At 37.9% G+C, this 17,749-nt stretch overlaps 1 protein-coding gene across 8 annotated transcripts in view; it reads right to left on the bottom strand.

The window, feature by feature from the left end:
* EPB41L5 (erythrocyte membrane protein band 4.1 like 5) overlaps positions 1-17,749 on the bottom strand; it is a 171,883-nt gene that overhangs the window by 92,981 nt on the left and 61,153 nt on the right. For all 8 annotated transcript variants that reach the window (XM_069577819.1, XM_069577822.1, XM_069577823.1 and 5 more), the window contains exons 11-14: positions 16,701-16,770; positions 9,242-9,411; positions 7,649-7,755; positions 6,245-6,272 (exon numbers count right to left, since the gene is read on the bottom strand). In XM_069577819.1, coding sequence (XP_069433920.1) covers positions 6,245-6,272; positions 7,649-7,755; positions 9,242-9,411; positions 16,701-16,770 — 375 coding nt within the window. The remainder of the gene's footprint in view (positions 1-6,244; positions 6,273-7,648; positions 7,756-9,241; positions 9,412-16,700; positions 16,771-17,749) is intronic.

Raw genomic sequence — 17,749 nt, 5'->3', positions numbered from 1 at the left:
CATATACCTGTATTCTACTTGTGCTTTAGATATATACGTCACTATTAATCTCATTTATTCATTGGACAACATCTGTCAAAGACAACAAAATAAAGACAGCTGCATAAATGATTCCCTAAGGCATTAAGTACAAACACCCACATAAACTTACCTGTCACTTCTTCTGTATATTCCTACCCTCTCAAGATTTTCCAAGGTCACTCAGGATTTTATAACTCAATAGGCCTTACTATAAACTTAGAAGCTTCTCTATACACTCTTCTCCTCCAAATGATTTGTAAGTATGCCTTTAAATCTTTAGTTTAGGCTGTGCTCATTCCCTTCCCACTACCCCCCAAAAAGCACTTAAAAAACCTCAGCATATAATACAACATAATAAACAGAAACAAACCTCAAAGCTGGCAAGAAAGAACAAATATTCAACAAGAACCCAAAGATGAGATGCTGACACAACAGAGTAAAGTAAATAAAAGAGTTTACTGACTTCAGACCTTCTAACATGAGCATAACTAGTATCCTGAGAAAAGGAATTCAGCTAAGGTAACTGAAAATATATTCAGTGTCATTAAAAAAAAAAAAAACAAACTTCTCTGAAAGTGAGAAAAATAATCTATAGATTTAACGAGAACATTTCATTCCAAGGAGATGAAATGCAGAATTCAATACATTCATTTCCTTAATGTTCTACTGCTGACCTTCAAGGACAAGGAAACACTTCAGAGAAGAGTGTAAGGAGATGTAAAAGCACATCACTGCCAGTATCAGGCCAGCACAGAGTTCTCCATGGCAACCTTCAAAGAATACCATACCCAGCCAGGATGTCATGCCAGCAACAGGAAGTGGGCAAAGCTTCACAAACACAAAATAAACTCTGAATTCAGGATCCAGGAGCCTTCTCAGAGAGGGAGAACAAAACAGAAGTAGATGATGATGAAAGACAACCAATTAAGAAAGAAATCAAGATGAAAAGGCCTTGCGAAAAGGCTGGGGGAGGAGGAGTAACCATTTTATATCTTGTATTTTACTAACCACAGCTCTATTACAAGTCAAGTCACCAGAACAAACACCTCTACTGCCTGGGTTCAAATCCAAACAGCACCACTAGCTTTGCTCTCTGAACTGCAGTTTCCTTACTTGCATGGGGCTCTTAGCAAAGCACAAAGAACAGTGACAAATACAACTGAACAAACAAACACAATCTTTAAAAAATATATGTTTTGGGGCTGGTGCACGGTGATGACCCAGAGAGATGTTATGGGGAGGGAGGTGGGAGAGGGGTTCATGTTTGGGAACGGATGTACACCCGTGGTGGATTCATGTCAATGTACGGCAAAACCAATACAGTACTGTAAAGTAAAATAAAGTAAAATAAATAAATAAATAAATAAAAATAAAAAATATATGTTTAGTGTAGAATCTGTTGCCAAGGCCAGTGGGGAAGGAAACACCTGTCAGGCAGAATTTCTTTTACTAATCTTGCTGTAATTCCCAAAACACACTGTATTATATTAAGGAACTCTTAATCTCCACGTTAATGAAAACCCACTCTATCTGTATGGTTCAGAAATGACACATTACTCCGTGGCCCTTTGGTTACACTCTGAAGCTTTTCCTTGAACTGGGAATAACTCAAGTAGGTGATAGGTAAAAGATGAAGGAATATCATGAGAGAAAAAAAAGCACTTATAATAAGTGGCATAGAACGCTAGCTCCCTGTTTAGAACATGGAAGACAGGAAGCACTATTTTCTTATCACTGCACCTATCCTTTCACCTCCACTAGTATGAAAGTAGCAGATTATTTTTCATTACTGACCCAATGCAGCTTCCTTCTTAAAGAAATGTTTTGCTCTAATGCCTTCTCTATGCATCACTTCTTCCACCATTTTCTTTCCTCTTTTCTGTCTTCAAGTCTGTTCACTAAGTCTGTGCAAGAAGTACTAATAAATGAAATGTGAACTGTCCTTTAAAATGTCCCCTCTTCCTAAGATAGCTTACATTGTCAAGACTCATGAGGGAGTAGTTAGAAACTAACCTCAGCCAATTTAAAAACCTGTTATTCAAACAAGCACAGTTTTTCAGGTCAAATAGTTGTGCTTTTTCAAACAGTACTGTTTTCCATGGTTCACTGGAGCACAGCTGCTCATGCAAACAGAAATCCAAGGGCAGGAATGAAAGGGCATTCCTGCCAGTCCCAGCTCAGGCGCTCTCAAGCACTGTCAGAAGCAGGGCTCCAAAACTTTCAGGAGAGTGGCCCTCTGCTACATTTCATTCCTAAAAATTTATTCTAATTAAAAAGTAATAAAGTATCTGCTTAAATACCCCAGTTTTGCTCTGTTTTCCAGAGCCAAGCATTGCTCAGGAAGACACAGTAAAATTTAACTACCAGAGAAGGCAATGGCACCCCACTCCAGTGTTCTTGCCTGGAGATTCCCAGGGACGGGGGAGCCTGGTGGGCTACCGTCTATGGGGTCGCACAGAGTTGGACACAACTGAAGCAACTTAGCAGCAGCAGCAGCAAACTAATCTCAATTATAGAAAAGAGACTATACAGTCATATTCACTTTTTGGTCAGAAATCTGTATTTCAGAAAAATTAAAAGGAGGACAAACTCCTGCAAGTAAAATAAGTTAATTTTCAACTACATATCACTGCTTGACTGCTTTTTTTTACATTTCTGCAAGAACCTCTTCACTTTAAGTTCTAATATTCTGTCACAGCCTGTTTGTCAGGGAAGTAAGACATGATTAATTAAACAAACAAACAAAAGACAAATAAAATACTTTACATGGGAACACCTCTTAACATTTCTCCACCATTCTTAAAAGCATAGCTTAAAAATAAACCCAAGAAAAACTAAAGTGCATAGCTCAGAAAACGCAGAAAATGTTTTTACCTAACTAAAAATTCACAGGGCTTCTCTGGTGGCTCAGGTGGTAAAGAATCTGCCTGCAATGAGGGAGACTTGAGTTCAATCCCCAGGTTGGGAAGATCCCCTGCTGAAGGAAATGGCAACCCACTCCAGTACTCTTGTCTGGAAAATCCCATGGACAGAGGAGCCTGGTGAGATACAGTCCATGGGATTGCAAAGAGCCAGACATGACCGAGCAACTAACACTTTCACTCTCAAAAACTTACAGTGGACAAAATCCCTCACCTTTCTCCCTACTCTACTGATTTATTTATTGTTAACAGCTTACTGACAGCTAAAGGAACTTTAGAGGAATCCTTACTCAAAAAGCAGAGTGCTTCTGTGATGAGTCACTAATCATAGCCTGGTTTACTGGCTTTCCTGGCTTTCTAAATGAAAACAAAACTGAACACGACATCGCAAGGTGAGACCAACCCTACTCAGCACCCAAAACAACTCCTTCTGAAGCAGCTCTAGTTATACATCTGCCGCATAAGAGATTATACAAGTTTTATTTTTTTTTTAAATGAGAACAATACTAGATTTGTATATCTTGAATCTGATAGTTTACCAGGCATTCCAGGAGGCTCTGCTTCACACCAATGGTTGAGAAGCATTACATTAAACTATACTAACACTACTAACTGAGTCATCAGAAGAAGGACTTTAAGAATCATGGTCTGAAGACGGGGCAGATCCTCTTTCCAGCAAAACAAACATTTGGCTGGGGAAACTTATTTTTTTTTTAAATCATTAAAAGGAATACATCAAATGGAGACATTTATTCAAGACAGTCTACTCAGTCTGAAAGCTGAGTCTGGCATCTGAAACCCAGTTTTCTCTCCTCCTGGTTCTCTGGTGTTCAGTGTTGTGGGAGCCTTACTCTAGGTGGGTGAGGCCAAGAAGACAATTTGCTCCCTGCATCCAGAATGTAAATCAGCTATTTTAAATATACTTGAGAAGTAAAGAAACCACATATGAAGAAATAAAAGAATAAATGTATGACAACAATGCATTCACAAAAAAAGAATATTTTAAACAGAGAAATTATCTTTAAAAAAAAGAAATTCTAGAGTTGAAATGTTCCATAACTAGAACAAAAAGTTCACCAGAGGAACACACAGCAGATTTTAGCAGACAAAAGAACCAGTGGCTTGAAGGTAGGTCAAGTGAGATGATGTGGTCTGAGGGACAGAAAGAAAAATAATGAGGGAACATGAACAGACTCGGAGGTCTGCAGGTCCCATAAGGAGAGCAATAGGCATGTAATGGGAGTCCTGGAAGGAGAGGAGAAAAGAGCAGGGGAAAAAATGTGAGAAATAATGAGTAAAAACTTTCCAAATTTGATAAAAACAGCTAAGCCATGGAAAAGCAACCAGAAGGGAACCGGATTGACCACACTCATATCTGACTAAGTGGACTTTAATACAAAACAGTTACTAGAAAAAGAGAGGAAGAATAAAATAATCATAAACAATACATGCACCTCACAGGAAGTTCCAAATACATGAAGCACAAAGAAAGAAGCAGACAACTAACTGGAGACTTTAACAGTCCACATTTAGTAAAGGGTAGGACTGGCCCAAGATCAGTGATGAAACGGAAGTGAGCAACGGTGACAAGCAAGCAGACCTAACAGCCGCCGACAGGACGTGACCCTCAACAGCAGAATACATCGTACCCTCAAGTACACAGACATGCACCGCTGTCCAACACAGACTGCACGCCGGGCCATAAAACAGGCCTTGACAACTGTAAAGGGACCAAAATCACGTGAAGTACATTCCATAACCACAATGGGATAAAACAGAGAGAGAGAGGAAAATTTAACATACAAATGTGTATGTTAAGCAAGATACTTCCGAGCAGTCAATAGGCCAAAGAAGCTATCACAAGAGAAATCAGAAAATAATCTGAAGGAATAAAAATGAAAATACAACAAACCAAAACTTATGAAATACGATTACAGTAGTGCTTGGAGAGAAATTCACAGCTATAAATGTTATATTAAAACAATAAAGATCTCAAATCCCAATAAACTGATATTCCACCTAAGGACACCAGGGAAAGAAAACTAAATAAAAAGCAAGCAGAAGGAATGAAATAATATACCAGAGAGAAAGTTAATGAAATAGGATATAGAGCAAAACCAAAAGCTGGCTGAAACCAAATGAAACCAAAAGCTGGTTCTTCAAACAGGCCAACAAAACTGACAAACCTGTATCTAGAGTGACCAAGGGAAAAAGAAACTCAAAGAACCGAAATCAGAATTAATGAGGGGTGTGTATGCTCAGCCATTCAGTCGTGTCCAGCTATTCTTGACCCCATGGACTGTAGCTCGCCAGGCTCTTCTGTCCATGGGATTTTTCAGGCAAGAATCCTGCAGTAGGTTGCCATTTCCTCCTCCAGGAGATCTTCCCCACCCAGGAATTAAACCCGTGTCTCTTGCGTCTCCTGTATTAGCAGGCAGGTTCTTTACCACTGTGCCACCTGGGAAGCCCTGAATGAGGGGACATCACCACAAAGCTTACAAAAATAAAATGGAGAAGAGAAAATTATGAACAACTGTATGCCATAAATTAGATAATGTAGTAAAATGGAAAAATTTCAGAAAAACACAAACTCCTAAACTGATTCAAGATAAAAATTAAATATGAATACATCTACAGCAAGAAACTGAACTGGAAATTTAAAAATATGACATAAGTAAAGCCCAGGCCAGATGGTTTTAATGGTGAATTCTATCATATATTTAAAGAATTCTTTACAAATTCTGCCCTAAAATTAGAAGGAAATATTCCCCAACTCATTCTATGAAGCCAGAACCACCCAGATAAACACAGTACAAGAAAACTACAGACCAGTGTCTTTGATGATACAGACACATAAATCCACAACAAAACTAGTGAACCAAATCCAGCAACATATAACATAAAGAAAGATTATACACCATGACCAAGTGGGATTTACCCCAGGAATAAAATGAACTGCTTATCTACAAATCAGCCTTTGTTCTTTGAGTTCCCTGAGAGCAAGGGTGACAGTTTATTCATCTGCATATCCTCAGTCACACACTAGTAACAAATGTATGTCATTCTCATTATGAATAGCACAGCTACCCAAACCCACTCTTCCTCTTTAAATTGATTTATTTTTGTTGTGCCAACTTTACCTGGCACCATGTATTCATTTGTTCCCTGTCATGTCCACCATGCTCAGGGACAAGGGAACACTCTGACAGGCCTTCACCAAATATTTGTTGGATTAATGACAGCAACTACAGAAATGTTAAAACATTCTAGTATCAACCCCTAAAGAGCAAAACATTACTCACCTGAGTTCTTCAGGTTTTCCTGTACTTGCTGACAGAAGAGAGAAAACATCCCATTAGTCTCCCTCCAACATGATAAACTGCTTTACCATTATTTTTTTTAGTTTTTTGTCCCACAGCACAGCATGGAGGACCTTACTTCTTCAACCAGTGACTGAGCCCGTGCCCCGTGCACTGGAAGCACGGAGTCTTAACTGCTGGACCACCAAGGGAAGTGCCTACAAAAGTAAACCCTGACTAACTGCTTTGTAAGCTAATTTCCACTATATTCAAAAACCTTCATTTCACAAAAGTGTTCTAGGGTTCATGCCATTAAAGTGAGTAATGACAATTATTTCCAATTTTTAAATAAGGCAATAAAATAAGTATACATTAAAAAAAGAAAAGAATCATCTGCAAGCCTCCAGAATAAGCTGATAGTAAAAAATCATCAGTGGAGTCTATGAGGTAATTAAGGATATTAAACAAACTGAAATGGTTTCATTTATAGCTACATATTATGTAATTTATCGGTACATCAAAACATATGACTATAAGTCAGATTTTTTAAAAAATTGATACTGCCAACATCAGGTGACGGCAATTATTTATAACTCTGACACTGGACATATGTAAATTGCAATCTGGGGACTTCCCTGGTGGTCCAGTGGCTGGGACTCTGTTCCCAATGCAGGGGCCCGGGTTTGAGCCCTAGTTAGAGAACTAGATCCCACATGCTGCAACTGAGAATTCACATGCCACAACTGAAACACACACATGCCGCAACAGGGACTGAGGACCCGAGTGCCACAACTGAGACCCAGCACTGCCAAATAAATAATCTTTAAAAATTCAACTCTGATTGGAACACAGTCACAAGTTTTGCTTACTGGTCAAAGTAAACCACTCTTTGTACTATATAACTAAAGTAACAAACAACAAGGAACATTTATGAATTTGGAAATGTCTATGTACAATATACACTGATGATTAAATATAAAAATTACATTTACCAGAATATTTAGTACTATAACACAATACAAAATAATCTTTACTTAAAATTTATCCATCATATACCAATGTTTTAAAAAATACTTAAGGGAGATCTGAAAGTCAAAAAGGGAGGGAAGATGTTGTTCTACAGAAGAACTAAAAGAGTAAGAACAAAAACTGAACACAAACTTAGCACAGTGCCTGAACTGTGATTAGTTTCAAGCTTAACCTCAGCAACAGTATAGGCAATTTTTCCCCTTGTATTTTTCAAAACTGATTATGCCAGAAGCAAATTCAATTACTTAGATAAGAGTACTTTAGTACTCTTGATGTAACAGAGGTAAGAAGACTGAGACATCTTTCCCTCCAGTCAACAACACAGCAAAAGATAAACTGTCAGGAAGAACAGTCCTTGAAAACAGGGCTGCATTTCACCTTTCACTTGCAGAGTTCGTCGAGAATACCGCTTGCTGGGCCTTCTTTCAAAGGATGTTGATCTTCTTGCTTTATTGGTCTTAGTGGTCTGATACTCAGTTTTCCCACTAAAATAAAAGAGACATTTAACAGGAACAACAGAATTTCAGGCTGACAGTAACCAGATACACAAAAATGACAGAAAGTCTATCCTGAGGTTTTCCTTAAAAGAACCCTCCTGAACTTTATCAAAATAGTCTTGATGACTCTCTTTATCACACCATTCTTTTCACTCTTCAGGCTTGTATGAAAGATGCAACACATGTTGTTTTTTCCTAATTATGCACATCACCTAAGAATATATTAAGTAAGTTTGAAATATCTGTGCTTTTATAGATATTTTTATAAATATCCTCTCTTTCCTACCCACACTCCTCAATGCAAGATGTACAATTAATTCAAGATTTTCCATTACTTTTTCTAATTGTGATATGCTTTTCAGAAGACTTTTTCAGAAATATTAAAGCTATTTTAATATTTAATGCTTATCTTCATTGCCATTTAAATTCTGCCAAAATGCCCCCCCTTTTAATGTAAGTAAAATAGAAGCTCTCTTACATGAATTCCACACACAGTCAACTTGCCACATTACTGATATTATCCATTCCTTCTTTAAGTCACACTGAAACATGCTGAAAGCTCACCATCAATAAGCTACTCTGAGTAAACCAAAACATTTCTAGCTTATGACTAACAAACACGGAGTATGCAAAACAATGGAATGTCAGGTTTATAGGGACCAGAAATATTATCCAGATTAATATCCCACTAGTACACCATACCCATTTTCTACATGGTATCTAGCTGCTGGATAAAGACTACTTAAAACTCCTACTACGTGGATTTAAACTAGGGGTTAGTTAATACATAAAGCAGACATTAATGTCCATCAACAGATGGAAGCATAAGGAAGATGTGGTAGATGTACACAATAGACTATGACTCAGCCATAAAGAAGAATGGAATAGTGCCATTTGTAGCAACATGGGTGGACCTGAAGGGTATTATGCTACGTGAAATAAGTCAGAGAGAGAATGATACTCTATGACAGCACTTATACATGGACTCTAAAAGGTAAACTAGTGAACAGAACAGACTCGCAGACACAGAGAACAAACTGGTGGTTTCCAGTGGGGAGAGGGAAGGGAGGTGGGCAAAAGACAGGTAGAGGATTAAGAGGTACAAACTACTTTGCATAAAATAAACAAGCTACAAGGATATAGCATACAACGCAGGGAATATGGTCAATAATTTATATAACTAAACTGTTTTTAACAGGAAAAATTCTGTTATATTACTCCTTTAAAAAAAAAGAAAACATCAAGAAGGATATGGAATCCACTACACCATTACAATGTTCTCTTATCTTTTCAGGAAATTACAACCAATAACAATATATACCATTTTTTCTTTTACTTTGGCAAATGAAAAACACTGGCAAACTGATTCATCTTTCTATGCTCTAGTTCTCACATCTGCAAATGAGGAACTGGGCTACATTTTCTGGCCTCTATGAAATTATGAAAGATACAGCAAGCAGCCACAAACAGTCACCTGTATCTAAACCGTGATCCTAATCGAATAAATCCTGATCGATGAGAACTCTTTTGGACAGGGCCTCGCAGGCGGAAGAAGGCATGATGCTCCACAGCACATTTCCATAAATGTTTGCACGCTTTGGGATGGTCCAGCCTAAAGACAAACGTATGCTCCTGCTCCTTGCCCTGAAAAAGAAACGGATGTTAACAGAGGTAATTATTAACTCAGATACTCCTGTCACCTGTTATTCAGCTATAAATACAACCACAGCAATATTGCTCCCTGAAACTCTGACACTCTCTAGAGCTACCTACAGAGAAAGGCAGAGTTAAAATCAAGCTGTCCATTTTCTCAGCCAATATAAAATTCTTCCTAAGAGTTTCCTCTCTAGTTACAAGATCTCATTTCTCAGAGATATTAAATGAACCTTTCTCTGCCATACTTCAGGATAAATGAATGTATAATTATAATTAAAAGGTTCACAGAAGATATGGCAATATACATAACAGCCTTAAAAATGGCCACATTCCTGGTCCTAGTAACCATACTCACAGAAATCAAATTACACTAGTTAATATCCATAGCCACTTTTCTAAGAATTTCACATCAATTGTCTCAATGAGTAGATACCATCAGCAGCTCCATTTTACAGATAAGAAAACTGAGCATCAAGAAATTAAGCCCAACATCACAAAGTTAGTAAGAAAAGAAACTAGACTTTGAACCTAACCATTGAGATACCAGCATTTGTAATAACTAAGCTATAATGTGTCTCCAGGGGAAAAGACTTTCAAAACCAAAATTTACACCCCAAGATTTTCTTCAATCTCATTTATAAAAGTAAAAACTGGCATAAAACCCTAAATGTTCAAAACATGAGAAATGTAATCAAGTAAACAATAACATTATTTAAAAAGTACATAGATACATCAATGAACAACAGATAAATGAACTAATGCACTACTGGTGATTCATGTTGCAGAATGTGATAACATAGGTTAAAGTGAATGAACTAGAACTACATGGCTACAGATGCTTAGGTAAAATGAGCAAGTTACCAAAAAAAAACATTCACTTTAATGTATATGATATATGTAATATACATACACATGCAGATTTCTAAAACGTTCTACCATGTGTCATGATGTGGTTATATTTACAAAAGGTTAGAAAATATGAGACTGATACCCTAAAAGAATGAGGAACAAACGGACAAGCTTTGGCTTAGACCTTAGCTGTATCAAATATACTTTTATTAATTTATCTAGTTCTAAAAGGGATCTGAAGCAGCAAAGCCAAAAATGTTACATCAAAATGAGTAAAATGGTTAACAGTTTCAATTATACTTCTCAGTATATTTTTTAATATTTTGTCATTTAAAATACTTCATAAACTTCATATGTAGTTTCTTAATAACCTTGATACAGGCAGAGATCCTTACACTTTAAGACACAAAACCTACACTAGTCACAAAGGAAAAAATGCATAAACTACATTCCATTAAATTACAATCTTTTTTATCCAAAAGATACTAATAAAGGAGTCAAAAGGCAAACCAAAGTGAAGCTAGTTACAACATATATATCTGACAAAGAAGTGACACCCAGATATAAAAAGAACTTCCTTAGTGAGATGAAAAATACACAACCCAACAGAAAAACAAATGAAAAACTTAAAGAGGCATTTGATAAAAAAGAATATCCAAACATCCAACAAATGTAAGTAAGTGCTATACTGAAATTGTCATCAAGGAAAACCCTAAAATGATTCCTCTACCAGAGTGGATGAAATGAGAAAGAGAACACTGAACACAAGCAAAAGAAGGACAGATTAAACCCTCACACTTTCCAGGTGGAGAGCAGTTCACTTGTTTAGACACTGGCAAACAGTCCGGCTGTTTCCATAAGAGCCAAACACACGCACATCCCAGGGCTCAGGGTAGCACTCTTATTGCCAGGCAAAAATTTAAAAAAAACCTCAAATGTCCATTAGCAGCAGCATGGATAAATACTGGTCTATTCATATAACTGTACACTATACAACAGTAGGAATGAGCCAACTACAGCCACCTCCTACCGCAGGGCTGAAAGCTCACAATCACAGCCCCGAAGTACAGAAGGAAGACTCAAAGAGAACAGTCAGTCAGGTGTCATTTATACCAAGTTCAAAAGTCAGGTGAGTGGTTATCCTTGGTCAACTGGACCTGGAGGGGCACACAAGGGAAATTCCCTAATTCTGCTGGGATTCTATTTTCTCACCCTGGTACTGGTCATAAAAGTGTACATAAAAACTCAACAAGCTGTACATTTATTCTTACACTTTTCTGAATGTGTATTTCAATGAAATGTACCAACAAAAACTACACAAAGAGAAAATAAAACAAAAAACAAAACATGAGAAAATGTCTTTCTCAAGACAGAGAAAAGCCTTCTGTGACATAAAACCCAGGATCCATAAAAGATGAATATATTCGCCTATTTAAAAGTCTTAAAGTGCATGACAAACCCCACAATACGCACCGTTAAAGGACAAACAACTATTAGATAAACTATTTATAATGTCAGTGACAAATGGCAAAACCTGTAAGAAAAAAGCCAATAACCCACAAGGAACAGACAGTTTGAAGAAAAGGAAATCAAGTAATTCAATGTATGACAAGATGTTCAGTATCACTCACAAAACCAGAAATAAAATTTAAACCTACAATGAAATTCCATTTTTTTTAACCTTTCAGATACAAATGCAATTAATTCCCTCCTGGAGGTAAGCCTGAACACTGAAAACTATGCAAGCTGGTAGGATCCCTCTACATCCAGGACAAACGCACATAACCATTCAATCCCACAAATCCCCCTCAAGGACATTACTCTATAGATACTTGTCAATGTATAAATTATATGTAGTTAATAGTGAATAAATGTCAATTAAGGGATAACTGATTAAATAGAGTACACCATACACTAGAACACTATGCATTTTAGATGCTTTTATAAGAATCAGTTCAGTTCAGTTCAGTCGCTCAGTCGTGTCCGACTCTTTGCGACCCCATGAATCGCAGCACGCCAGGCCTCCCTGTCCATCACCAACTCCCAGAGTTCACTCAGACTCACGCCCATAGAGTCAGTGATGACATCCAGCCATCTCATCCTCTGTCGTCCCCTTCTCCTCCTGCCCCCAATCCCTCCCAGCATCAGAGTCTTTTCCAGTGAGTCAACTCTTCTCATGAGGTGGCCAAAGTACTGGAGTTTCAGCTTTAGCATCATTCCTTCCAAAGAAATCCCAGGGCTGATCTCCTTCAGAATGGACTGGTTGGATCTCCTTGCAGTCCAAGGGACTCTCAAGAGTCTTCTCCAACACCACAGTTCAAAAGCATCAATTCTTCGGCGCTCAGCCTTCTTCACAGTCCAACTCTCACATCCATACATGACCACAGGAAAAACCATAGCCTTGACTAGACGGACCTTAGTCAGCAAAGTAATGTCTTTGTTTTAGAATATACTATCTAGGTTGGTCATAACTTTTCTTCCAAGGAGTAAGCGTCTTTTAATTTCATGGCTGCAGTCACCATCTGCAGTGATTTTGGAGCCCCTCAAAATGAAGTCTGACACTGTTTCTACTGTTTCCCCATCTATTTCCCATGAAGTGATGGGACCAGATGCCATGATCTTCGTTTTCTGAATGTTGAGTTTTAAGCCAACTTTTTCACTCTCCTCTTTCACTTTCATCAAGAGGCTTTTTAGCTCCTCTTCACTTTCTGCCACAAGGGTGGTGTCTTCTGCACCTCTGAGGTTATTGATATTTCTCCCAGCAATCTTGATTCCAGCTTGTGTTGCTTCCATTCCAGCGTTTCTCATGATGTACTCTGCATAGAAGTTAAATAAGCAGGATGACGATATACAGCCTTGACGTACTCCTTTTCCTATTTGACACCAGTCTGTTTTTCCATGTCCAGTTCTAACTGTTGCTTCCTGACCCGCATACAGATTTCTCAAGAGGCAGGTCAGGTGGTCTGGTATTCCCATCTCTTTCAGAATTTTCCACAGCTTATTGTGATTCACACAGTCAAAGGCTTTGGCATAGTCAATAATGCAGAAATAGATGTTTTTCTGGAACTCTCTTGCTTTTTCCATGATCCAGCAGATGCTAGCAATTTGATCTCTGGTTCCTCTGCCTTTTCTAAAACCAGCTTGAACATCAGTGAGTTCACGGTTCACGTATTGCTGAAGTCTGGCTTGGAGAATTTTGAGCATGACTTCACTGGCATGTGAGATGAGTGCAATTGTGTGGTAGTTTGAGCATCCTTTGGCATTGCCTTTCTTTGGGATTGGAATGAAAACTGACCTTTTCCAGTCCTGTGGCCTCTGCCGAGTTTTCCAAATTTGCTGGCATATTGAGTGCAGCACTTTCACAGCATCATCTTTCAGGATTTGAAACAGCTCAACTGGAATTCCATCACCTCCATAGCTTTGTTCATAGTGATGCTTTCTAAGGCCCACTTGGCTTCATGTTTCAGGATGTCTGGCTCTAGATTAGTGATCCCATCATCATGATTATCTGGGTCATGAAGATCTTTTTTGTACAGTTCTTCCGTGTATTCTTGCCACCTCTTCTTAATATCTTCTGCTTCTGTTAGGTCCATACCATTTCTGTCCTTTATTGAGCCCATCTTTGCATGAAACGTTCCCTTGGTATCTCTAATTTTCTTGAAGAGATCTCTAGTCTTTCCCATTCTGTTCTTTTCCTCTATTTCTTTGCATTGATCACTGAAGAAGGCTTTCTTATCTCTTCTTGCTATTCTTCGGAATTCTGCATTCAGATGTTTCTATCTTTCCTTTTCTCCTTTGCTTTTCGTTTGTCTTCTTTCCACAGCTATTTGAAAGGCTCCCCAGACAGCCATTTTGCTTTTTTTGATTTCTTTTCCATGGGGATGGTCTTGATCCCTGTCTCCTGTACAATGTCACGAACCTCTGTCCATAGTTCATCAGGCACTCCATCTAGGATGGAGATCTAGGCCCTTAAATCTATTTCTCACTTCTACTGTTTAATCATAAGGGATTTGATTTAGGTCATACCCGAATGGTCTAGCGGTTTTCCCTACTTTCTTCAATGTCAGTCTGAATTTGGTGATAAGGAGTTCATGTTCTGAGCCACAGTCAGCTCCTGGTCTTGTTTTTGTTGACTGTATAGAGCTTCTCCATCTTTGGTTGCAAAGAATATAATCAATCTGATTTCGGTGTTGACCATCAGGTGATGTCCATGTGTAGAGTCTTCTCTTGTGTTGTTGGAAGAGGGTGTTTGCTATGACCAGTGCATTTTCTTGGCAAAACTCTTATTAGTCTTTGCCCTGCTTCATTCCATATTCCAAGGTCAAATTTGCCCGTTACTCCAGGTGTTTCTTGACTTCCTACTTTTGCATTCCAGTCCCCTATAATGAAAAGGACATCTATTTTGGGTGTTAGTTCTAAAAGGTCTTGTAGGTCTTCATAAAACCGTTAACTTCAGCTTCTTCAGCGTTACTGGTTGGGGCACAGACTTGGATAACTGTGATACTGAATGGTTTGCCTTGGAGACGAACAGAGATCATTCTGTCATTTTTGAGATTGCATCCAAGTACTGCATTTCGGACTCTTTTGTTGACCATGATGGCTACTCCATTTCTTCTGAGGGATTCCTGCCTGCAATAGTAGATATAATGGTCATCTGAGTTAAACTCACCCATTCCAGTCCATTTTAGTTTGCTGATTCCTAGAATGTCGACGTTCACCCTTGCCATCTCTTGTTTGACCACTTCCAATTTGCCTTGATTCATGGACCTGACATTCCAGGTTCCTATGCAATATTGCTCTTTACAGCATTGGATCTTGCGTCTATCACCAGTCACATCCACAACTGGGTATTGTTTTTGCTTTGGCTCCATCCCTTCATTCTTTCTGGAGTTATTTCTCCACTGATCTCCACTTTACATATTGATATAGAAAACATTCCAAGTTAGAACATAAAGTTTAAAAAGGATAAGTAGGAGAACAGTGCGTAAGCATGGCAACCTCTGCACAGAAATGATATACACATTTGCTTGTATATATGTATAAAACACCTTCAAAAAGATATGTAAGAAGTTAATACTGCATTAGATTAAATCTGAAATTTCATCAATTCTAAGATGTACAATTATTTTATGGCCAATGAAAGTGAAAGTGAAGTCGCTCAGTCGTGTCCGACTCTTTGCGACCCCATGGACTGTAGCCTATCAGGCTCCTCCGTCCATGGGATTTTCCAGGCAAGAGTGCTAGAGTGGATTACCATTAAGTATCACCAATAAAGCTATGACCATATTTTTTTATCATACAGAACTGTATCTTATTCTTCTTGAGTGATTTCTTTAGATTCGATACAAATATCATTTAATCACATCTGTGCTTAAATAAAAAGGAAAATATTTTGTAAATAGATTGTCTTTAGATGTGAAACCTGACTCTTCTGAAGCATTTTCAACTCATTTGTCAATAATATAATAATCATGCGTGCCATCAAGACATTTCTTTTTTAAATGCTCAATTACTGTCTCTGATATTCCTCCAAGCTGTGTGACAGGGAAATCCTTTGCACGTATCTCAGTAATACAACTGAAAACTTTCCAAAAACTTGGAATTGTTTTATCTAATTTTCAGGATCTCCTTTTTCCAGGTTCTGCTAAGTAGCCCTACTCACACTTCACTGTGCATATACATCTTTTTAACATTTGACCTGTTTGCTTTTATTTATATCTGTCTATATATTTCCAAGGTATTATTTGGCGTGCAATAAAATTACTCACAATTCCATGGCTTTTAAAAATGTACAGAGTCATGCAACCACCATCAAAATCAGGATATAGAATAGTTCTGTCAACCTCCAAATTCCTTGTGCTGTTTCTTTGCAGTCAAGCCTCCTCACATACCCAGTTCCAAAGGATCAGTGAGTGATTCCCTACGCCTGTAAGGGCTGCCTTTCCTAGACTGTCACAGAATGGAATCATATAGTCATAATCTTTTAATCAGGCTTCTTACCCTTAGCATAATTCATTTGAGATTCATTCATGCTATTATGAGTTTATCAATTAGGAACTAGATTTAACTGAAAAACAGATAATCCTTAGTATAGAAGGCTTTATTAAAAAATATTATTAGATACATCTTTTTGATTAATCTTTTTCATCAGGAACTAAAGGCAAAAAGCCACATTTAGATATAATTTTTTATACACTTAAGATACACACTCATCAACTAAAGAACAAGAACAGTCTTTTATTTAATCTTTAATCTTAAAGACAGAAAACTACAGTTTGAAGATGGTTTGACATAAAGCAAGGAATTACGTTATTAATTATACTAAGTTTCTGTTCTATGATTATAGAACAGTGTGTTTCCCCTTTTAGAGAATTAAGTTACCATGTAACACAGTCACTGTTAAATATGTAATACAATATAATTCCTACCTGATCATCATCTTCTACAACCACCAACGTTAGTTTATTCTTCTTAAAATCCAATCTGGTTATCTTGGGCCTATAATATGAGAATAACAGCCAGATTTCAAATAAATATCCTCGAAGTTTAAAAAATTTGCTGTTACTTCAAGCGCATTGATCATCTAACTTCTGAATTGAAAGCTGGTAAGAGGGTAAACATAATCTGTACTGCTCAGCGAAAACATCTCCAATCTAAAAAATAGTTAAGATAACAAAAAAAAATTTCAAAAGCAATGCCTTTGGCAAAACTTATGCTGCACATATATAAGACATTAAAAACGTTAAGGAAAAAGTTGAATGAATAAATATATATATATCATATATAGTCACAGGTTCCTATGGTGGAAGAAATTTTCTGAGCTTAATAATGTTACAGCAGCAGCACAGGAACTGGACACAGGAAAAAAGACAAAAGCTTTCTAAAAGGCATTTTTAAAAAACCCAGATTACTGATTTTCAACTCTTTTCTATAGCCACTTTATGGTCAAAGACATCTTTAATTTAAAAAATTAAAAAAAAAAAAAACATTTAAACCTCACTTTATGGCCCACTTCCCAACTTCATCTCCCACCTGTATTAGTATCTCCTTCCTATACAGTGAGCGGTGGGATTTCCTGGTAGCTCAGCTGGTAAAGAATCTGCCTGCAATGCAGGAGACCCAGGTTCGATTCCTGGGTTAGGAAGCTCTCCTGGAGAAAGGATAGGCTACCCACTCCAGTATTCTTGGGCTTCCGTGGTGGCTCAGGCAGTAAAGAATTGGTGGCAGAGCCGCGTTCAATCCCTGGATTGGGAAGATCCCCTGAAGGAGGGCATGGCAACCCCCGCCAGTATTCTTGCCTGGACAGAGAAGCCTGGCAGGCTAACGTCGCAGAGAGTCAGACATGACTAAGTGACTAAGCGCAGCACAGCATACAGTGAGGAGCAGGGAGTAACAGGACTGCGGAATGAGAAACACTAAAAAACAGCCACATAACCACATGACAGAGGGAGTGTCCATGTGAACAGTTAATACACAG

This window comes from Ovis canadensis, chromosome 2 (assembly GCF_042477335.2).
Source record: "Ovis canadensis isolate MfBH-ARS-UI-01 breed Bighorn chromosome 2, ARS-UI_OviCan_v2, whole genome shotgun sequence".
Taxonomy (NCBI): domain Eukaryota; kingdom Metazoa; phylum Chordata; class Mammalia; order Artiodactyla; family Bovidae; genus Ovis; species Ovis canadensis.
The sequence above is the reverse complement of the archived record's forward strand: the minus strand, read 5'-3'. Positions and strand labels throughout refer to the sequence as shown.